This window comes from Lepidochelys olivacea (assembly GCF_965140295.1).
Source record: "Lepidochelys olivacea isolate rLepOli2 genome assembly, chromosome: 2".
Taxonomy (NCBI): domain Eukaryota; kingdom Metazoa; phylum Chordata; order Testudines; family Cheloniidae; genus Lepidochelys; species Lepidochelys olivacea.
In genome coordinates, this window is record NC_140412.1 from 205776204 (window position 1) to 205799508 (window position 23305).

Below are 23305 nucleotides of genomic sequence, written 5' to 3' on the forward strand. Positions count from 1 at the left end.
TCGAAGAAGAAAAGACAGTTACCTTTTCCGTAACTGGTGTTCTTTGAGATTTGTTGCTCATGTCTATTCTATATCCCACCCTCCTTCCCCTCTGTCGGAGTTGTCTGGCAAGAAGGAACTGAGGGTGGGGGGAGTGCGCAGCTCCCCTTATACTGCACCAGGCAGGTGCCACTCCACGGGTCGTGGGGGGCACTTCCCCCTGCAGGTACTGCTAGGGGAAAAACTTCCGGCACCGGTGCACATGGCGAGTACGCACACCTATTGTGGAATAGACATGAGCAACGCATCTCAAAGAACGCCACTTATGGAAAAGGTAACTGTCTTCTTTTCTTGGTTCTCAGTTTGTTGCCTTTCAGTTTCATTGTACTTTCTCCGTGCTATTTATTGTTTCATTTCACTTCAGTCACATTCTTTCTTATACTTGGTAAATCCACTATTTTCTTAGGAAGTCTAATTTGGAATTAACATACTTTTGGGGCCATATTCTCTCCTGCACTGAGATTAGTTTGGGTGTGACACTGGGCAAAAAGTTACCCTTCCCTGATTGTCATGGAGCCAGTCCCAGTTCATTAGCTTAAATTAGAAAAATCCCTGAATTGCTCTAGCATATGCCAGATGACTGTGGACCTTTCCCAGTTGTGAGTTGGAGTACGTCAGGTGAGCCCTGTGAGGTGCGGGTGGGGGGAGTTCTCTCACTTTATTCCACTTGAGAGCTACCAGAACAGAGAAATGGAACCTTTGTAGAAAACAAAGTTGTGTTATACATAAGCATATCTTCTTTTTTTTACCTCCCACTCTGTTCCCCTACTATTAATATTATCTTCGAAGAATGACTTCTTTAAACCCCATGTTCCCCCTCAGCATAGCATGCTTAGAATCATGTATAAAGCACTGTTCTTTTGACTGTGCATGTGTGTGTATCAGATAACCGTGCTTTTGATATCCTGACTCCTATGGCGGATTGTCCTGAGTGAGGAAGCATTTAGCAGAGATGTGGGCTGGGTTTGTTTCTTTCTCTTTCTCTTTCTTTTTCTCTTTTTTCTTTTTTGTTCTTTTTTCTCTTCATGAACTGCATAGGGACTTAAAGAAAACAAGAGGTGTTTGCTGTAGTGAGGTAAAACTAACCTATCAACACAAGTAAGGTAATCCAGTTAGATGATCATTGTTGAGTTTTCAGAGTCAGTAGTGTAATGATGTTGTATGTCTTAAGCAGGCCGTCCCTAGGGGTGAACGGGGCCCGGGACATAGGCAACGAGTTTCTAATCTACTGGGGGGTGCTCCCCAAGGCCCCACCTCTGTCCCACCTCTTCCCACCCCCGTTTCGCCCATGCACTGCCTCTTCCCCGCCCAGTTCCGCCCCTTCCCCCAAGCGGGCTGCACCTTCACTTCTCGCCCATCCCCCCCAGCGCCTCCTGACACTGTGAAACATCTTATCCACGGTAGGTGCTGAGAGGGAGGGGAATATGCTGATCGGCAGGGCCTGTTGGCCGGCAGAAGGCGCTGGGGGTGAGGGGAGGTTCTGGTTCGGGGGCTGCTCCTCCCTCCCTCCCGCCTGCCGCTCACCTCCCCTTTAGCCTCCTCACCCCGCTTGCCCTCCTGCCTCACCTCCCCACCCACCTCCTGCGCGATGCAGTCACCCCAAGTCAACGAACCCAAGGGACGGCTCTGGTCTTAAGTATTGGATAGTCTCCTAGCAGTTGTTTCTGAGAGCAGTGATACAGGAGCAAAGTTAAGGCTCCGTTGGTGACCTTAGTTGTGCATCTCCCGACTTTCAAATATTTGGATTTAAGTTTGATCTTAAATTTGAATTTCCAGGGTTCGTATAACATTTTTTGAGAAAACTACACCATTCTCTAAAGGCCTTTTTCCCCTTGAGTAACTGGTGTTTATAATCTTCACTCCATTTTAACCAAGTTCTTTGCCTGGGAATAGAGAACTAAGTTGAAGGATGAAATAATGTGATTAGCTTCTGGGTTTAGTAATGCCAACATTCCCTCCCTTTAAAAGATTGGTATGCAGAACACTGAATGTTAAGGTGAGTAGTATTAGCTTATGCTTAAAGTTGCTATTGCATTTTTCCATAAATAAATGTTTCAGTATCAGATATAAAAATGTTGGTATTTTTAACAGAAGGGATAAACAAAGACACTCCTATCAGAAATTGCTTTTTGCCCTAATGTCATTAAAGATAAGTTTGCATTGTTACCTTTGTCATTTTTAACGGAATACACATTTCTTGAAATATTGCAAACAACATGGTTTTATTTCAGATGCAGTATATTTTTGTGTTTCAACATTTACTGTTGTAAATAACATAAACTACAGCTTAATTATTGAAGGGCAATTTGGTGAAAGGGTTGAATTACATACATGGTTTCACAATATACTAACTTATTTTTGTAGGCTTTGACATAGACACCCCAGATGATTTTGGCAGGACCTGCCTTCATGCAGCTGCAGCTGGAGGGTAGGTAGCAGCTCTGCCTTCACTTGAATTTTTTTTTCTTAAATCGTTGATCCTGACAGTGTTTTTCTCCTCTTTTTTCCCCCAAGGAGCTTTGTAGGTATGAACATAACTTCAAGACGGTGTCTTTCTACAAGCTTTAAAAAGGCATAAACTGCAATTTCTACTCAGTCATCAATCTTTTATTGTAATGACCAACAGAATCAGTTACTCCTGGGGGAATTCTGCATCAGTGCGCGTGCATAGAATTCATGTCCCTCGCAGATTTCTTTGCTTCTCTGCAGAAAAATGACTTTGATGGGGGAGCAAAGGGAAGCCGCAAGAGTGGTCACAAGCCCCTCCCCGGCAGTGTAGGCAGGTTGGTGCGGGTGCCTGGAGCAGCCAGTAGAGATGTAAATCACCTGGGGGATGGGCAGGGGTGGGTGGTGTGGGTGTGTGACACTCTGTCCCTCTCGCTCGCTACTGCAGCATGTTTGGAATGGAAGGGCAGGGCTTCGGGGTGTTTCTGAGCAGGTAGGTGTAGGACAGGCTCTGCTCCCTCAGGCAGAGCAGAATGCAGCAGCCTGCCTGCTTAGTGAATTATTCCCCATGTCTTTGTGAATTCCCCCAGGAATATAAAATAGGTGTAAAAGTTTTAAGGCTCCTTTACATTGCCAGAGTGCTGTAAAGGACAGTACGGCCTTATAAATGCTTATGTTGCTTTCGTTATTAGAATGGGTCTAACTTTTTGGACTGAAAAAATTTCCTATCAGACTGTACTCCATGAAGTTTGCTAATTCCTTTTCTGGAGATGGTCAGTAGCTAATATAAATTGTGAGTTTGATTTCCCCAGTCTTCACTTTCTCTTCAGTTGTTTGATGTAACACTGGGCAAATGGCTGCATATATATGTTGCCTAATAACTAGAAATAAAGGGTGAAACCTATCTACATTACTATTAGGCAAGGGGGTTTGGGGATTTCCTCCAGTGTTCCCCACTTCCATTCTCCATCCATTATATTGTAGTTTAAATAAATTACTGAAATAATGGAAACCAAAGTGATTATGTTGCATTATTTTGATAAATAAAATATGCAGAATTTTAGAATATTGTGTGCAGAAATTTTAATTTTGTGGTGCAGAATTCCCCCAGGAGTAATCTGTGTTATTCCAGTTTCAGGATTGTCTCAAAATGGATTAATTTTACTGGTATGTTTTACTACCTATAGAAAGTACAGACCATGTTATTTAGGGCTATCATTTACCAGAACCCTATGTTAGGAGCACTTTGGAGACACATGGTGAAGGGGTATGGTACCACCACCTCACCTGCTTGCTTCGCTTATCCCCTTTCCACTCAGTTGCTTACAGTGGGGCATAGGAGCTGTAATTCTGGGCAGCCCTTTGAAATAGGCTGTACAGAGTTGGGGGAGGGCTCTCTACTGCCTTTCCCCATGCACAATTATGTATGAGCTAGCTACAACTTTACCCTCTGTGTGTATATCTTTATAGTATATGCTGTTTGTTATATTTATAAACATTTGGATACTAGATGACTTCTTTCAGCAAATGAAGGGTGCTAACTTATTTTTGATTATTCACTAAGAAAACATGTTTTAGATGTTTTTACCAGCATGTGAGGGAAGCTGAGGATAGCATGAATGTGCTCACACACAGTAAGAGCCTGGGAAACCTGTATGTTTAGCATATACCTGCACATAGATTTGTCAAGCTAAATTTTGCATACAGTAACAAAGTTCTGGAGTTCAGTTAACCAGAAGCAAGGAAATTTTGATTAATAGTGCTCATGGATGGATTGTGATCTGAAGAATTCAGACCGTAGAAGAACTAGTATTTGACTAGCATTTTTTCTCTAGGTGGGCATCTTAAGGAGTGCATGTAAACATATAGGCCTTGATTCTGCAGACACTTCATGCTTGTGACTAAAACCACAATATTAGTCCCATTAACTTTGGCCACCCATTAATAAAGCCAAGCATGTGCACAGGTATTGGGAGGAGCAGTGTATTAGTCACTATAAAATTAGAGTACAGAGTAGCTATTCAATATTGCCTAGAAAAATTGGGCAGTAGATTGTCGTACATGCTCAAGTGCACACAGCTTTCAGGAAATCAAATGGCCAATGCTGCATGCACATAGAATTTTAAAGTAATATAATAAAACCAAGTGTAATTTTTATGTTTGGGGATTTTGGGGTGGTTGTTTACTGGTAGAGCCCTGCAAATTGGTGGATATCCACAGACCATTTTTGCGATCGTGAGTGGCTGAGGATACACATTTTATATCTAAAGCCCAGCAAATCTGCAGATATCCGTGGATCATTTTTGCAGATCAGATGTGAAATACAAATTTTTTTATCCGCATAGGGCTCTATTTACTGGTATAAAACATTATCCTTGGAATAAAAATTACTTACTTGTGATGTTACCTCACTCCCATCCTCACAGTTAGGCTTCATATCGTAATTTTCCTGTGTCTCTGAAAAATATTCACAGCTATTGCCATAAATATTTTTTAAGATAGCGTTCTTCATAATGCAGTATCAAAGATAGCATATACATTGCAAACTTTGTTTTTCCTGTCACTTATTAATTGGCTTTAAAACAAACAAAAATTTATAAGTAAAAACTTGCCACGGGCTGAATCTTGGCAAAAAGCTCTTAGCATGCATTAATTTTTTCTATTAAGTTTCCATGAAATTAGAAGTGTATTTACTACTTGAGGACATTGCTCTTGTTGATTTCAAAAGGCACGCTACATAAACATCAAAATTCCCACATTTGGACCAAGGACAGTTTGTGGTCCTTAATATTTTCTTCTACAACTTTAAAGTCTGTTTTTGGTGGTGTTTTGTATGTAAAATATAGTTTGATTCATTATCAGTAAAAATATTGTTGTGTGATAAATAACTGTACAGAAATTCTGATAGTTTGTAAAGGGCGCTGTGTTCTTGAAAATTTAATTTGCAATCAATGTTGCATTAATTTAATAGGAATTTGGAGTGCCTAAACCTTCTGCTCAACACTGGTGCAGACTTCAACAAAAAGGACAAATTTGGGAGGTAGGACACAACATTCTAAGTGTGTGGAATTTAGAGCTTCATTAAAATATGCACATAAGTAGCACAATAGTTCTGTGTGAAGGAGCCCATATTCCATCACAATACATTGCTTTTGGAGTGATTGTATTCATAATAAATTGTTGGGTCCCCATCCAAGCACTACAACCAATTTAGTCTAAGCATCTTACTGAAAGTTTAAGATTATAAAAAAGTCACAAGGTGTTTGATTTGTTACATTCTGTTATATAGTTTTGTGTATTTTAGTATGTATTTGTTTTTTCTTTCAAATTGTCCAATTGATCTCATATGTTACTGTAACTTTAATAAAGATGTTTTTGGTGTAAGGTGCATCCTGATGGGTTTAAGTGGCTCTCAACCTGTAGATTTACTGATTTTTTCCTCATTAGCCCACGTGTCAAGGCTATAAATGCTCTTCATCAACCTGTTCACTTTGCCGCTTCTGAACATTTTGCAATCTTATATATTTTTTTAAAGTAAAATCTAAATGCTTTTAATAAAATAACTTTCCTTTTTACCTCCATCCATCCCTTCTTCATATAGCTTTCTCTCGCTTTTACTCTCACTCTGGACTTTCTTCAAATAACCCACTACTGTTGCTAGCCTCAGATTGTTATTTAAGTGCAGACAGCATGGTTAGTGCTTGTGAAAGACACTAATTAAAGACAGCCAAAGAGATTACAATCAGAAAGACAATAAGAAGAGATGCTCTGGAAGAACCAGAGGCAAGAATTTATCATAATTTAAAAATATTCTTCATAGCATCAATTGTTTAGTGGAAATGGTCCCTCAGTCCTTGGTTGAGTGACAGGAGTAGGACTCCAGCAGAAGTATCTGACTGTGAATCATGTCTCCCTTTGAAATCCTACTTGCACCCTTGGCTGAGAATAGAGGGGTTAATTGTATTTCATAGAATCCTAGAATATCAGGGTTGGAAGGGACCTCAGGAGGTCATCTAGTCCAACCCCCTGCTCAAAGCAGGACCAATCCCCATCTAAATCATCCCAGCCAGGGCTTTGTCAAGCCTGACCTTAAAAACTTCAAAGGAAGGGGATTCCACCACCTCCCTAGATAACACATTCCAGTGCTTCACCACCCTCCTAGTGAAAAAGTTTTTCCTAATATCCAACTTAAACCTCCCCCACTGCAACTTGAGACCATTATTCCTTGTTCTGTCATCTGCTACCACTGAGAACAGTCTAGATTCATCCTCTTTGGAACCCCCTTTCAGGTAGTTGAAAGCAACTGTCAAATCCCCCCTCATTCTTCTCTTCCGCAGACTAAACAATCCCAGTTCCCTCAGCCTCTCCTCATAAGTTATGTGTTCCAGTCCCCTAATAATTTTTGTTGCCCTCCGCTGGACTCTTTCCAATTTCTCCACATCCTTCTCGTAGTGTGGGGCCCAAAACTGGACACAGTACTGCAGATGAGGCCTCACCAATGTCGAATAGAGGAGAATGATCACGTCCCTCGATCGGCTGGCAATGCACCTACTTATACATCCCAAAATGCCATTGGCCTTCTTGACAACAAGGGCACACACTGTTGACTCGTATCCAACTTCTCGTCCACTGTAACCCCCAGGTCCTTTTCCGCAGAACTGCTGCCTAGTCATTCGGTCCCTAGTCTGTAGCGGTGCGTGGGATTCTTCCGTCCCAAGTGCAGGACTCTGCACTTATCCTTATTGAACCTCATCAGATTTCTTTTGGCCCAATCCTCCAATTTGTCTAGGTCCCTCTGTATCCTGTCTCTACCCTCCAGCGTATCTACCTCTCCTCCCAGTTTAGTGTTATCTGCAAACTTGCTGAGGGTGCAATCCACGCCATCCTCCAGATCATTAATGAAGATATTGAACAAAAGTGGCCCCAGGACCGACCCTTGGGGCACTCCGCTTGATACCGGCTGCCAACTAGACATAGAGCAATTGATCTCTACCCAGCTTTCTATCCACCTTATAGTCCATTCATCCAGCCCATACTTTTTTAGCTTGCTGGCAAGTCTACATTAGTGTAAACTTCGAACCTGTAAATTGGTGTCCACGTGGGGAACTGTGGTGCACACTGCTATTCCCAATCCCTGTGTCCAAATTGCGGGATAGTATGAACATGCCCTTAGATCCCTCAGTCACTTGTGTAAAATTTTCAAAAGCACCCAGGTCACTGACTTCTGAAAATTGTTTATATACTATATTATGCTTTGTAATCGTTTTCCCCCCAGGCTGAGTAATTCATCAATATAATATTTCCATGTGAAATTCAAATTTCAAGTTTCTTTAAAATCAAATGCATATTTTAAAAAAATCGTCAGTTATTTTATTTTCTATACAAGCATATATTTTTGGTACATTAAGACGGGATGAAACAAATAGACACACCGTAGGACTTCACATTACACCTCAGTTTTGTTCTCAAAACCCTACTGAGCACTCCACACAAAATTACTTTAGGTGTTCTGCAGGAAGGGCTAAATTTCACCCTAAATAAACAGTTGCATTTTGTTCCAGTCTTTCTTGGTGGCTTTGCACTATGGATGATCAGATTTGCTCCTGTTTTGTCAGTGAATGGCCCACAATTAAATTGTTTGAACAAATAGATCTTTCAATAATTATTTTTCATTTTCCTGTGCATGTATGTACACCTCTCAACACCCACAAACTGTCCATGTACTGGCTGACAAATATGTACCCTGGACTGCTATTACACTTTTTAAAATGATTTTTACGGAACCATGTAATATTTACATATTAGAACTGAATTATTCAGCCAATAATAAAATAGAATATAAACATGTTTTTAAAATTTCATTTTATTTTGCATTTTTGTCATTAATCTGTTGTATGTCTTTCTCTTGTATTTGAATGTGTACTAAAGAACTCCACTTCATTATGCTGCTGCCAATTGTAATTACCAGTGCCTGTTCGCCCTTGTGGGATCTGGAGCTAGTGTGAATGACCTTGATGAGAGGGGTTGTACACCATTGCACTATGCAGCTGCATCAGACACAGATGGCAAGTAAGTGTCATGTCATACGAAAGGGTGAATATTTAAAGACTTCAGAGCTGCTGTATTTTGTTTTCTTACTTTCTGTAATCATATATGCCAAATGTAATTTTTATATTTATACTATTATATTATATAATATTTATATTTATATTATGTTTATTGGTCTGTTCAGAATACAAGAAATACTTTGGTTTAAACATGTTGAGGTTTTTTGTTTTTTTTTCCCCCTCCCCATACAGCTAGGTGTATTGTAATCTTCTGGATTTTAATGTTGAAGTCTTAATTGGCTATACACTGTGGATTAAATTCCTGCTCTGCACAAAGTAAATGTGATCTGGGTCTTGGCTGCTTATGAGACTTCCAGATAGCTATACGAGAGGAGTCATTTTTTCTAAAAATTCCGATATTTCAGCTCTAGAGGATTGGAGGCAATATGTTTTAGGTGATAGGTCCTTGACTCTCCCATTTGTTTCCTTTGCTGGATCATCAGACTTAATGCTGTAAGACCAGTCTGAGTTATCCTTATCCTGAGGTAGGCTGAATGTAAAATATTTATTTAAATACATAAACATTTTAACATTTATAGGCGAAGATTGCTTTATGACTTTTGTCTTCATTATGGTAACAGTAAAAAGGATTCTCTTGTTATAGCTGACAAGTTCGGTCAAATTTCTTGTTTTTTTATTAACGAAATGTGCTCAGAAGCTTTTTGTATTACATCAAAACTAAAAAGACTGTCATTGTTCTGGGATAGCACAAGAAGAGATGTTCTGCATAAAGCTTGCAATCTCAAGACCCAACATGTAGAAGTAACAAACAGAAAGAGAGAGGGTGATGGTAACAATGAGAGGCACATGTGATACAGAATAGCCGTGCATAACTTATTGGGCCTTTTTAAGTGTAAATAAAGAGTAGAGATACCAGTAATCACTACTGGCCATTTTAGTAGGCATTAAAGTATATATACCCCTTCCATGTAACGTCTAGGTTTTGTTGTTGTTTACGTGCTACTTCTCTGTTAGGTATGTAATCCCACTTCCTGCTGGCATTTGTTGAGGGGTATTTACTTTAATTATCACTTAAATCATTCCAAGATTCCAAGTTTCACAGTTGCTCTCAAAGACATCCGTGCCTCAGCGCCAGAGTGAGTCTTCAGCACCAGAGTGAGGTTACATTGTTTTGCCAGCTGTCTTGCAGAGGTTAGAGGATGAATTATGATGATAATATTTCAGTGCTTTGGGAAATAACTCAAAGAATGATCTCCAAAATCCCTGAAATATTAATGTTCTGATGAACAGTTGGCTCTCTGGAAGACAGACTGCCAAGTAGTAGAACCTGAGAAGCAGCTTTTTGAGTGGATGCAGCAACATGCTTAAGACCAGTTGGAAAACAAGTTCTGTCTGGCTCACATTCAGAAGGAGATTAATAATAAAAACAAATAAAACTGGAAATTAGTATTGGGCTGGAATATAAGTTCTGGAGACAATGTCAGGTAAGTAATCTATATGGAATCTCTGGAACATTTGTGTGCTTTTTCATAAAGTTTGTGCAGATGTTCCCAGAGATGACTTTCTGAAACAATGGCACTCTTCCTACCTTCTCCCCATTTATAAAAAGCATTGATTGATCACAGGATGACTGTGGGCTGCCATGAAAATGCCATGTGATGCAGCCGTGAAAAAGGCTAGGATGCATCCAGTAAGGGAAGTGTTAGTACCATTTTACAAGGCACTGGTGAGACCTCATCTGGAATACGATATGCAGTTTTGGTCTCCCATCTTTAAGAAAGATGAATTCAAGCTGGAAGAAGTGCAGAGAAGAGTTACTAAGATGATCTGAGGAATGGAAAAACATACCTTATGAGAGGAGATTCAAAGAGCTTGGCTTGTTTAGCCTAACCGAAAGAAGGCTGAGGGGAGATATGATTGCACTTTCTAAATACATAAGAGGAATAAATACCAGGGAGGAAGAGGAGTTGTTTAAGTAAAATGCCAATGTTGACCTAAGAACAAATGGATATAAACTGGCCATCAACATGTTCAGGCTTGAAATTATACAAAGGTTTCTAGCCATCAGAGGAGTGAATTTCTGGAACTGCTTTCCAAGGGGAGCAGTGGGGGCAAAAAAATCTAACTGGCTTCAAGACTGAGCTTGATAAGTTTGTGGAGGAGATGGTATGATGAAGTTACCTACAATGGCATGTAGCTGATCTACGACTGCTAGCAGCAAACATCTCCAACAGCTGGTGATGGGACACTAGATGGGGAGGGCTCTGAGTCACTACAGAGAATTCTTTTCCAGGTGTCTGGCTGGTTGGTCTTGCCCACATGCTCAGGGTGTAACTTATCACCATAATTGGGGTTGGGAAGGAATTTTCTCCTGGGTCCAGTTGGCAGAGACTCTGGGTTTTTTTCGCTTTCCTCTGCACCATGGGGTACAGGTGACTTGCCGGTTTAAACTAGTGTAAATGGTGGATTCTCTAACTTGAAGTCTTTAGTCTTCAGTAACTCATCCATAGGCTAGGAGTCTATTACAGGAGTGAGTGGGTGAGGTTCTGTGGCCAGCAACATGCAAGAGGTGAGACTAGATGACCATGATGGTCCCTTCTGACCTTAAAGTCTGAGTCTTTGACCTTGTCTACACTAGAAATTACTTTGGTGTAACTTATGTCGCTCAGTGGTGTGAATAATCCACAACCATGAGCAACATAAGTTATACCGACGGAAGTGCCAGTGTAGACAGTGCTATGTCAGTGGGAGAGGTTCTCCTGCCAACATAACTACTGCCTCTTGTCGGAAGTGGAGTATTTAAGTGATGGGAGATTTCTCTCCCATCAGCTTAGAGCGTCTCCCCCACAAGTGCTTCAGCAGCACAGCTGCATCAGTGTAGCTGCGCTGTTGTAAGTGCTGTAGAGTAGATGTAGTCTGTCTTCAGAGTATGTTTAACAATACTTGTATTCCTGGGAATCAAACTAGCAAGCCTTAAGTCTGTATCAGATAAATTAGTTGAAAAAAATAGAGTGAGTTATAAAACAATAGGGATAAGCTTTTGTAGAGGAAAGTCATGCTTCAACCTTTTTAGAAATATTTGACAGTCATCAAGCTAGCAAATAAATGAGAGGTAGACATAATATGGACTGGAATATAAGTGCTGCCATATTAATATGGACTTAGTGCTGTATACCACATGAGGTATAGCACATGTTGTGATAGGCACATGTAGGATCCATGGATCTTGAAAGATGTGTTAGTGCACTAAATGCCCCAACAACTATGTGGGTGAACCCAGACAATCACTATGCTTTCAAATAAACTCTCACAGGAAAATGATAAAAGACAAAAACACTCTATCACCTCTGAGTGAACACTTTTTTCACAAAGCAATCACTCTATATCTGACCTATCAGCCCTCATCCTCAAAGGAAACCGGCACAACACTTTCAAAAGATAAACCTGGGAGCTTTAAATTCATTACTCTGCTAGACACTAAAAAAGTCATGGACTGAACAGACACATTGGATTTATGGCTTATTACACAATCTGTAACCCACTAACCTCCTCTTTTTATCTTATGACTGCTGAGGTATTAACAGATCATTCTGCCTTGAATGGTCCCTTACAATCGGTGCTAACTACTTTTGCTAAACAATATGCTCCTCCTTGCATTTTGCTGTCACCGTACCTTTCCCCAACCTGAAGAAGAAATTTTACTTGAGATATATCAACCTTCACGCAACAAGGCATAAGCCAACCATTGACTGTCTGGGGTTAGGAAGACACTGTCTCCCTAGGCATATTACATATGTAAATGTCTGTTGTGATGGTCTTACATGCTCCTCTACATCTTCTGGTACTGCTCTTTGTCCGTCTGAATACTGGGATACACGGACCACTGTTTGATGTAGTAAGGCATGGCAGTTTGATGATTCTATTTGTTGCATATAATAAAATTGGACTTTTTGTATTTTCAAGGCAAGTACTAGTTTACCAATTAATAAAAAGTTGAATTTTAACATTAATATGGTTCTCATTTGTCACTTCTCACAGGTGCCTGGAATACTTACTAAGAAATGATGCAAATCCAGGGATCCGAGACAAACAAGGATACAATGCAGTTCATTATTCTGCTGCCTACGGTCATCGCTTGTGTCTTGAACTGGTAAAAAAAAAAACAAAACAAAAAAACCCTGACTTACTGTGAAATAGTTACTATCTACCTGTAGAGTTCTTCTAGGTTAGGCTGCTGGCCTAGAATTTAAGATCCAGGTTTAATTCCCTACTCTGTGCAACCTTCCACACATGTTGCACAAGTCACTGAGTCTCTCTCTGTTCCCCAACTGTCAAGTGGGGATGAAAGTACTTCTTTACTTCACAGGAGTGTTCTGAAGATAAAAACATTAAAGATTATGACACACTTGCATACTGTGGTAATGAGGACATGTAAATAACTTAGACAGAATCAAATGGTTGAAAGGATTGTTGTTCTAGATAGTGGGATAACACAGAATATTTTTTGTTTAAACTATAATTTTTCTTCTGTTAGCTAAAGTATTAAAACCACTAGTAGCCCTCTGAGATGTGTTAACTGATTTAATATGAGCTCCTATGGATTAAAAACAAGAGCATAATACGTTTTGCCTGAGAGAGATTTACTTATTTAAAGAAAAGGATCTAATTTTGAAATATTTTGATCATAATATTGCAGTGACTAGTGACGACATAATACATTTAAATAACAGCTTCACAGTAGATTTTGATCAGCACTTGGCACAAAAGTATACGATTTGACATTTGTTTTCTGTTCCATGTTTACAGTTAGTACTTATATATTAAAATTACACTTGTATTTTCAATTTTTTCAAGCCTGTTGACCTAAAATTTTTTTTAAATTTTAGATTGCAAGTGAAACTCCCCTAGATGTTGTAAGTGTGTACACTTTATCATTAAAGTATTGTATAGCAAAATGGAGCATTATGTCTCAGAATACTATTGCTTATCCTAGTGTGTCCAACTGTGTGCTTTCCAGTGAACAGGCATGCATTTTATATTAATACTACTACTTATTATTATTATTACTTCTTGTATTACCATAGCACCTACGAACCGTAGTCATGGACCAAGAACCTGTTATGCTACGTGCCATACAAACAGGAAAAAAGACAGTCCCTGCCCCAAGAGGCTTACAATCATATATATAAAGTTTGAATTGGTTTAACCAGTTACATGATCATATTTAGAAATTGCCTAGGTCTGCTAATTGCAATTGCTTTTCAAGTAGAGTGGAATTTCAGTGGTTGGAACCATTCTTTCTAAACAAACTGATAGGTCCCTGTCTATTAATTCAGTTATCCAGATGTACTGGGTGGTGTCCAAGCATTTTGAATAGTTGGGATTCTGCTGTATTTAATTAACTGCAGTCCTGAAAAAGAATCTACGTTAATACACCAAGCAAATTTTGAATGAGCCACCACAGGAGAAAACACAGGGATTTTTAAACTCATTTTATAATACTGTATGTGCCTTGATTCATCTCTTCCTTTTCATGTAAATTTGTGGCTTTTCTCTCCTCCTTCCCCTTGCTGCTGAGGATTACTTTGATTAGGCTTCCCATGTCTATTTTCTTCATTGCTTTTCCTTCTCCTTCTACTCTTCCCCTTACTTATCATATGTTCCCCACCTATCCAGTGTTCCTTATTGGATAAACTGTTTGTTTGCTTTTATTTAAAAAAGAAAATACCTTATTTGGGAAGAATTTCTTATTTGAACATTTCAATGTGAAGCCAAATGAAACACCTGCTAGTTGGGCAGGGGAGATGCAGGAAGAGTGTTGCCTTTACAGCCCGAAGCCTTTAAAAGATTGAAATAGTCATTTATACAATAGTTGCAGGGGAAAAATACCATGTCTGTGGAATTTTTGTGCAGTTTAATCTGTAAGTGGTGAGGGATAGCAATTTCCATACTATTGTTGAAGGGTGTATTTTAAAACCTTTTTCTTGCATTTAATCTATATTTGTATTTCTGCTAGCTAATGGAAACATCAGGTACTGACATGCTGAATGATTCCGACAACAGAGCACCAATTAGTCCATTGCATTTAGCTGTAAGTATTTCATTCGCTAGTGATTGTTGGTCTACTGAATCATATAGATGTATGCACAACAGTTTTTTGACTGATGCAAGATAGTTTTGGTTCATGCCAGATGTTTATTCGCAGGTCAATATCAGTAGTTTTCAATTAGCAATATACATGCTCTCTTACATGAGTTGCATAAGATTTTGTATATCAATTGTAAATGTGCTCTTGAAGAAACACTGTCAACATCAAATCTGTTCAGTATTTTAAAAAAAAAAAAGTTAAAACTGGTTTCAAGTACTGTACCTGCTGCTGAATTCCCTTGCCAATTTTTTATTATTTAGAGCAACCTTTCCCTATTTTAAAAAATGTTTTTCTCTCCCCTGTTTGTGAAAGACACACACAAATTATCAGGAAACTGACTACACAGGGAAAACAATGAAACCAATCATATAAAAGTGCAGTGAAATGCAAAGTAAGCAAGCTTGAATTAAGTATTTTTTTCCTCTAATCATTGTTTTACTTGTAATACGAATAGGTTAAAATAATTAAAAAGTGTCCCCTTCTAAATAAGTATAAAGCAAATATTAAAAATTGATGGTGCATAGGTATGACAAACACATGTGTTTTTGATACACAGGACCAAAAGAAATTATGTGGCATCAGTAAGGTGACTGCTAAAAATTAGCAATAGAAAAAAAAAATTAGAGGGGACTAGTCCTGGAATTACATGAGGACACTGGCTTGTGACAGAGTGCTGAAACCTGACAGGTGAGTCAGCACTCCGATCTCTGTAGCCTCAATTAGTTTCCCCAGTGACGGCTAATTGAGCAATTAGCTAATCAGAAAGATTGGCTAGGGAGGTCAGAAATTAATTAGCCCTCAGCTAGTTATAAAAGCTGATAAAGGCCAGGAAGGAACTGTTACAAAGGGGGTGAGGACAGGGCTAGCTGAGTGTAGAAAGAGAGCGCTTCCAAGAGGGTGATCTCTTTTCCTCCCAGGGCCCTAGCAAAGAAGGGCTGAAAGATGTAGAGACTTAAAACTGTGGTGTTAGACTGAACTGGTGTGGGTGGAAGGCTTAGAATAAAATACAGCCTGAACACTAAAAGAAAACGGGTCTGAGCAGTTTCTGGAGTACTGAGAATGAGGACAGTGTGTTGCCCCGTTATAGGCTAGACACCCAAGGGGGTATGAAGGATCCCTGACAACTTAAATAAAAGGACTACTTGTGGTACCTTAGAGACTAACAAATTTATTTGTTGCATCCGATGAAGTGAGCTGTAGCTCACGAAAGCTTATGCTCAAATAAATTTGTTAGTCTCCAAGGTGCCACAAGTACTCCTTTTCTTTTTGCGAATACAGACTAACATGGCTGCTACTCTGAAACTTAAATAAACATATTATTTATTTATGTATTTATTTATTTGTGTAATGGCTTAGACCAGCACTTGAAGTTGTTTGATTGTTCTTACAGCTGTACCATGGCATTTGACACGTTGTCATGACAGGTCTACACAGTAGATTTCCCACAATTATCCATTCTAGTCTTATTGCATCACTTTCCAAATCTTCTCCATTCTGCCAACAATGCTTCAACCACCTGGTCTGTTTTGTTTTTTTTTTCCTTACGGCGAATTTTCTGTATGCAGTGTGGTTGTAGCTGTGTTGGTCCCAGGATATCAGAGATACAAAGTAGGTGAAGTAATATTTTTTTATTGGACCAACTTCTATTGGTGAGACAAACAAGCTTTGGAGCCGCACACAGCTCTTCTTCAGGTCTGGAAAAAGTACTGTGAGCATCACAGCTAGATGGAACAGATAGTTTAGCATAAGTAGTTAGTGCATAGTGTAAGGCACCATTCAAGGGAGAGTGGTCCATTAACACCTCTGCAGTCATAGGACAAAAAAGTCATAGTAGGTGTTAATGGGCCACACTACCCTGAGTGGTCCCTTAAAATATGTGCTAACTACATCTGGTGATCAATCTGTTCCATCTTGCATTTAGCTGTGAGGCTCGGAGTACCTGTCCCAGACCTGAAGGAGACCTCTGTGTGGCTCTAAAGCAGGGGCGGCCAACCTGAGCCTGAGAAGGAGCCAGAATTTAACAATGTACATTGCCAAAGAGTCACAGTAATATGTCAGCAGCCCCCATCAGCTCCCACTCCCTGCTCCCAGCGCCTCCCACCCACCAGCAGATCCGCTAATCAGCACCTCCCTCCCCCTCCCCGCACCTCCCGATCAGCTGTTTTGGGGCATGCAGGAGGCTGGTGGGGAGAGGAGGGCAAGGTCTTTGGCACAGCCAGGGGTTGAGTAGTGAGCACCCCCTAGCACACTGGAAAGTTGGTGCCTATAGCTCCAGCCCTGAAGTTGGTGCCTATACAAGGAGATGCATATTAACTTCTGAAGAGCCGCATGCAGCTCCGGAGCCACAGGTTGGCCACCCCTACTCTAAAGCTTGTCTCTCATCAACAGAAGTTGGTCCAATAAAACAGGAGTTCCCAAAAAGGATATGTGAGACATCTCTGGGAGATTTGTGGGAGAAATTACGTAATAGTTTATTTTATTTATTGCATTCTCATAATAGGCTATTCAGATGAAGTTTTAAAACTGAGAATTTGTTATATCAAATACAGTAATTAACTTACTTCAAGATGTACCAGTGAGAACACAGAGATGCTGACGTACAGAGCCCTTACCTCCAATCACTGACAGCATCTGTCCAGTCTAACTGAGCTTAGAACTTAATCAGGGGTTTTTTTCGGTTGTACGTGTCATACTATAACTATATTTGTACGTAACAGTGAAATATGGACAGATGGCTAAAGAAAGGTAGTGTTAAGAAGAACACACAAAGTATCAATGATGAGAAGGGTAGTGTTCATGGGCAGCTGGTAGATCTGGACAGGGGTACACGGCAGCTGGTAGATCTGAAAGGAGGAGGTACGCAAATAAGAACAGTGGGAACCTCTGCAATAAAAGTTATTACCTCACCCACCTTGTCTCAGGGAATTTCCTGTCATTCCAGTTTTAGCATGTTCTTTGAAGGAAAAAAAAGTGTTACATAAATATAAAATCTACAAAGTTTTTTTTTTAAAGAAAAAGTTGATTCTATATTACAATAAACTAACTTTTTTTGTCTTTATATAATCACTTAGACCATGATCCTGCCAGGAACTCCCCATGGGTGCAGGAGTTCATCCACTCAGAGCTTTGTGTAGAATTGGGTCCTTATTCTGTCATATGAAAACGTTCTGTGTTTTGTATAAAAGACTAAATGCAGTGGTTATGTATTAATCATCCTTTAATCTTTGCACAAGATGGTTTACAAGGCTATGGTATATAAGTCTGGAAAAGATAAAATCTGAAAAAAACATAATATAGGATAAAGAATTGATCTGTGTATCTAATGACCTCATTCCATTGAATACACTGCATTTGAAGAAATGCTTTTTAACTTCTGTTTTTATTGCTCTACCATATTTGTATTTTAGAAAGTTGAACATTTTGCCCTATGAAAGGGCCACTGCCAACGTCAATTTTAAAAAGAGCAATTTTTGATACATCACTTCATATTTGTCCTGCCTTTAAAAAAAAAATCATTTTTTTAAAATGAGTTTTTCCTATATGCCTTCTGCCTTTAAGATCCTATGGGCATCCTGAGCACAACAACACTGAACATAGTTGTGGTCCACCTGTTTTCCCCTTTCTTTTTAAGTATACGAGTACATCTACCTCTTCAGTTTCAGCTTTGCTGCTGCTATTACAAACAAATGCCCTCTGCAGAGGGTAATGAAGAGTCTGCATGTAAGCCCCCAGCTAGAGCAATGCAGAAGAGTCATGCACCTGATCTTAAAGCAGTGAAATTCACTGCACCTAAAGAGTTATCAAATACACAAAGTGAACAAGATGGAAAAATGACATTTCTCTAATTTCTTCCAATTACTGGTAAAAATAAATGAAATAAAAATAGGTACAAATTGTTCAGTTGAAAGTATGTTTTTAACATTGGTTACAAAATGACTGATTTTTACTTAAAACAGCAGGTATTCTTCTAAATGCTTCTGTTACACACTATTTTCATAGTCTCCTTTTCTAATGTAAATGAAACACTATTGCACTGTATTAATATTCCCTTAGGCCTATCATGGTCACCATCAAGCTCTGGAAGTACTGGTGCAGTCTTTGTTGGACCTTGATGTGAGGAACAATAATGGAAGGACACCATTGGATCTTGCAGCTTTTAAGGGACATGTGGAGTGTGTGGATGTACTTATTAATCAGGGAGCATCAATCTTAGTGAAAGACTATGTTGTAAAGAGAACTCCAATACATGCTGCAGGTACGTTGTGCTGAACACAAGAGCATGGGTTTGGGGTTTATATTTCTGTGGCATTAACAGAGAGTACATTTAAAATTATGTTCTGCACTGTGGAGGATGAGGAAGAGCATGAGATAGTGGGAGTGCCTTAGCTTAGTAAGAGAGAGAGTGCCTTAGTCAGATGTCTTCCTTGGGCTCTGGAGGAGAGTAGTACCTCTGCCATCCACAAAATCAGGGGTGGACAAACTACGCCTGGCCACGCCTCCGCGTAGGAGCTGGAGAAGGGACGTGCTGCTGCTGCTTCCGGGAGCCGCTTGAGGTAAGTGCCCCCCAGCTCGGAACCCCCTCCCACACCCTGAACTCCTCGTTTCTGGACCCACCCCAGAGCCCGAACCCCCAACCAGAGCCCTCACCCCCTCCTGCACCTCAACCCCAATTTTGTGAGAATTCATTGCCCGCCATACAATTTCTATTCCTAGATGTGGCCCCTGGGTCAAAAAGTTTGCCCATACCTGCATTAAATGGATGCAGCATGCATTTCCCTCCATGCCAAACAGCTGTGCTGTCCTGGATGTGTGGGGGTGAATGACATGGTCATGGCCCTGCCTTTTGTAGGACACTGAAGTGTTGAAATATGTTGTGTAATTTACCTGTCATAATTTGTGGATAGCATCAAACAGTGTTTTGCTTTTAATCTGTATCTTGGAGAGCTCTGGCAGTTTTATGAGGAGAGAAGTTTGATACTTTTTACTCAGTGCTTCAAGGATTAATGTGACTGAACTCTTACTGAGTTTCTGAAAAAAATTAATGTTGATAGTGATTTTTAATTCTTTCTCTCCGTCTCTCACTTCTCCCTGTAGTTTCCCCCAAAGATGCATTATTAAGAGATACTTAATTATTCATTCCTTTTTTGACTTTTTGCAAGTGAACTTACCTTTTTTTTAAGTTGGCAATGGCGTAGTAGTAAATATGTCATTTAAAATGTCTTGGTAAAAAGAGCAGTCCATTAACAATATTAGATGGCCATAAGAGAGAGAGCCACTTTTTTTTTCTCCTTGAACACTAGTTTTATTCTTCAATTTGTTTTCTCCCTCCTTTCAGCTTCCATTAGCACCATTTTCAGATTTGCCAGACAGGTTGTTGCTGAGCAACATGAGGTGTATCCTACTTTTGGGGCAGAGTACAGTAGCCAGGAAGCAAACTTTACCTCTTAAGAACTCCTTTTAAATGCAGTTTCCCTAACTTTCCTCTTCTTGGCTTATCCCTCCGACTAATTGTGTAGCTGTTCGCCTACCCCTCTCGAGTGTGATCTCACTTCCCATCCCTTACAAATACACACACAAGACATTAGCATTTAAACCTGTGTGTGGTAGGTTAGACAAGGACTCACTTGCTTTAAATAAATAGTTGTGTTAATGAGTATTTATAAGGAATGAAAGTGAAGCACTATTTCTTGTTAAACTAACATAGGCATGAACTGTTCCTATAGTTATGGTTAATATTCTCATCCTTATATACATACAAAAGAAGAAAAGTTCAGTTGTTAATGACTACCTTGAAACCATCATATTCTGTTCAGTTGTAATATAGTTCTATGGATTTTGAATATTTAACTGTTAAAAACATGTTTGAGTATTGGATATAAGGTCAAAGATTTCCTGTTTTCAAATTAAGTTATAAATGCTGACCCCATTATGGCCAATGAGTGCTCATATTAATGGCTTTAGTAGAAGCTGACATCTTCAGTTTGTTAATACTGTTTGTATTTTCATACCCAAGGACAACAAACATGATATGCTGATTGTTTTTATAACATTTTACAGCTACAAATGGTCATTCAGAATGCTTGCGATTGTTGATAGGCAATGCGGAACCACAGAATGCAGTGGACATTCAAGATGGAAATGGACAGTAAGTTGAAGAAGTCCATATTCTGATTTTTCACAAGATATTGCATCCTATAATATACATTATAGCTTCTGCACCCCATAGCAAAAAAAAAAGGGTCATTTTCCATTGGTGGGGTTTTTTTTTATTTTTTTATTTTTATTTCTTTAAATGGAGGGACAACTAGGATTAATGTAGTTTGTGTCTGAGTACCACAGATGTAAATTTCACAGAATTTTGATAGTCATTCCACAGGAAACAAATTAAGATTACTCTGTTCACTAAACACTGAGAAAATAGGCCCTAGAGATGTAATTAGCTTTTTTATGTTACACTCTTAGGACTTAGCTACACTTGCAAGTTAGAGCAAATTAAAGGAGCCCCAGGCACACTGGCAAGACACGTAGAGCGCTCTGACTCAGTGACTAGAGTGCTCCTGCTACTCCACCTTGGCGAGTGGAATAACGTTTTGTGCACCCCCGCTGGAGCACCGCGGCGCCAGTGTGGACGCCCTGGTCCGTTAGTATGCTCTGATTGGCCTCCAGAAGTGTCCCACAATGCTTGTTCTAGCCATTCTGGTCATCACTTTGAACTCTACTGCCCTGTCTTGGGGTGACCCAACCATCAGATTCGCCCTTTACAATTCTCTGGGAATTTTGAAAATCCCCTTCCTGTTTGCTCAGCCAGGCGTGGAGTGCTCTCAATGAATCTTTCCAGGTGACCATGACTCCACACACCAGGCGATCCCCAGTATGGAGCAATGGCGAGGTGCTGGACCTCATCAGTGTTTGGAGGGAGGAAGCTGTCCAGTCCCAGCTGTGTTCCAGGTGTAGGAATTACGATACCTTCGGGCAGATATCAAGGGACATGATGGAAAGGGGCCATGATCGGTACGCACTGCAGTGCAGGATTAAAGTGAAGGAGCTGCGGCATTCCTACTGCAAAGCCCGCAAGGCAAACAGCTGCTCCGGTGTTGCCCCTGTGACCTGCCGTTTCTACAAGAGCCGGACATGATACTTGGGGGCGACCCCACCTCCACTCCAGGGACCACCATGGACACTTCAGAGCCCAGCTCAACAAGGCAGGAGGAGGAGCAGCAGCAGAGCGGGAGCGAGGGTGCCGAGGTGGAGGAAGACACCCCGGAATCCCTAGATGCATGCAGCCAGGAACTGCTCTCAAGCCAGGAGGAAGGTAGCCAGTCGCGGCAGCTGGTGCTTGGGGAAGGACAAACACCAGAGGAGGTTCCCAGTAAGCGGCTTTTATTTTGGGAAGAAAGTTATTTGCTGCAGGCTCTTAGAATGAGGGGGGGTTAGGGCTGCATGCATGCCTAGATGCAGAATAGAGCATTGATGTGCTCTCTCACATCGCAGTAATAGGTCTCAGTGATCTCTTCAAAAGTTTCATCCAGAACTTGGGAAATGCGCTTGCGCAGGTTTCTCAGAAGAGCCACTGTGTTTCTTGTCCCCGGAAGGCTAACTTGTCCACGCCACTGTGCCGTGAGGGGCAAGGGGACCATTGCTGCACACAGACAAGCTGCATATGGGCCAGGGTGGAATCCGCATTGCAGTAGAAGGTCCTCCCTTGCTTCCCAGGTCACCGTCAGCAGCGAGATATCTTCCAGGACAAACTCCTGTGGAAAATGTGGGGACAGTGTTCAGTGTAGAGGCCCCCTGCTGCTGTTGGCTTTTCCCCAAGGCACAGAAATCCAGAGGACAGTACAGCCGTGAAACAATCAGTCACACTTGATCCTGTGCTTACTCACCATTTTGGGGCTCCCAAGGGTTATGTGCGCTTGCTTTGGGACAGGCAAATTATGCTATTGTGTATCCTGTGCTTGCCCTTAAGTACCGGGGAATCATTATTCTGTCTGGTGTGAACAATGGTGCCTCTGTTAAGTGTTGCATTTTGCCTTTAGAGATGCAACCTTGAGATTTCAGCCGTCCGTGGTATCACCAGCCGAAAGACTCCAAAGAATCAGAAAGAAGTCACATAGAAGCAAGGAAAACATGTTGCATAAAGTAATGCAGCATTCAAGTAATGAAAATTGAAAAGTGCAGGAGTGCAGGACAGTGAAAGGAGGATCTGCCAGCAGAATGAGGAGCGCTGGCACAAAAGCACGGTGCTCTGGCAGCAAAGCATGGATCGGCTGATAAGCATAATGGAGCGCCAGGCGGACTCAATCCAGGCGCTTGTAGCCATGCAGGCAGAGCACTACTGTTCCCGACCCCCCCCGCAGCCCTTTTCCCAAAACTCTTTCCCTTGTGCCCCCATGTCATCTCCAACCCACCTTCCCCAACATCCGGGTTCTTACCGCCACCAGCTGCCTCCAACACCTGTAGCTTCACACCCAGCCCTGAAAAACTATGACCCTTACCCACTGCACTCCACCTCCAGCACCATGCAGTATAGCCATCCTGAAGTGCAGCACTCATTACACAGCACTCCAGACAGGAAGGCTGAGTATGATAACAGGACATATGCAAA

The 23305-nt window shown here is 40.7% G+C and overlaps 1 protein-coding gene across 2 annotated transcripts in view; it reads left to right on the plus strand.

Annotated features, from left to right (window-relative positions):
• ANKRD28 (ankyrin repeat domain 28) overlaps positions 1 to 23305 on the plus strand; it is a 227539-nt gene that overhangs the window by 166633 nt on the left and 37601 nt on the right. For both annotated transcript variants that reach the window (XM_084621173.1, XM_084621172.1), the window contains exons 12-19: positions 2404 to 2467; positions 5456 to 5524; positions 8413 to 8553; positions 12591 to 12702; positions 13439 to 13465; positions 14569 to 14643; positions 18754 to 18955; positions 20758 to 20845. In XM_084621173.1, the coding sequence (XP_084477299.1) occupies positions 2404 to 2467; positions 5456 to 5524; positions 8413 to 8553; positions 12591 to 12702; positions 13439 to 13465; positions 14569 to 14643; positions 18754 to 18955; positions 20758 to 20845 (778 nt within the window). The remainder of the gene's footprint in view (positions 1 to 2403; positions 2468 to 5455; positions 5525 to 8412; positions 8554 to 12590; positions 12703 to 13438; positions 13466 to 14568; positions 14644 to 18753; positions 18956 to 20757; positions 20846 to 23305) is intronic.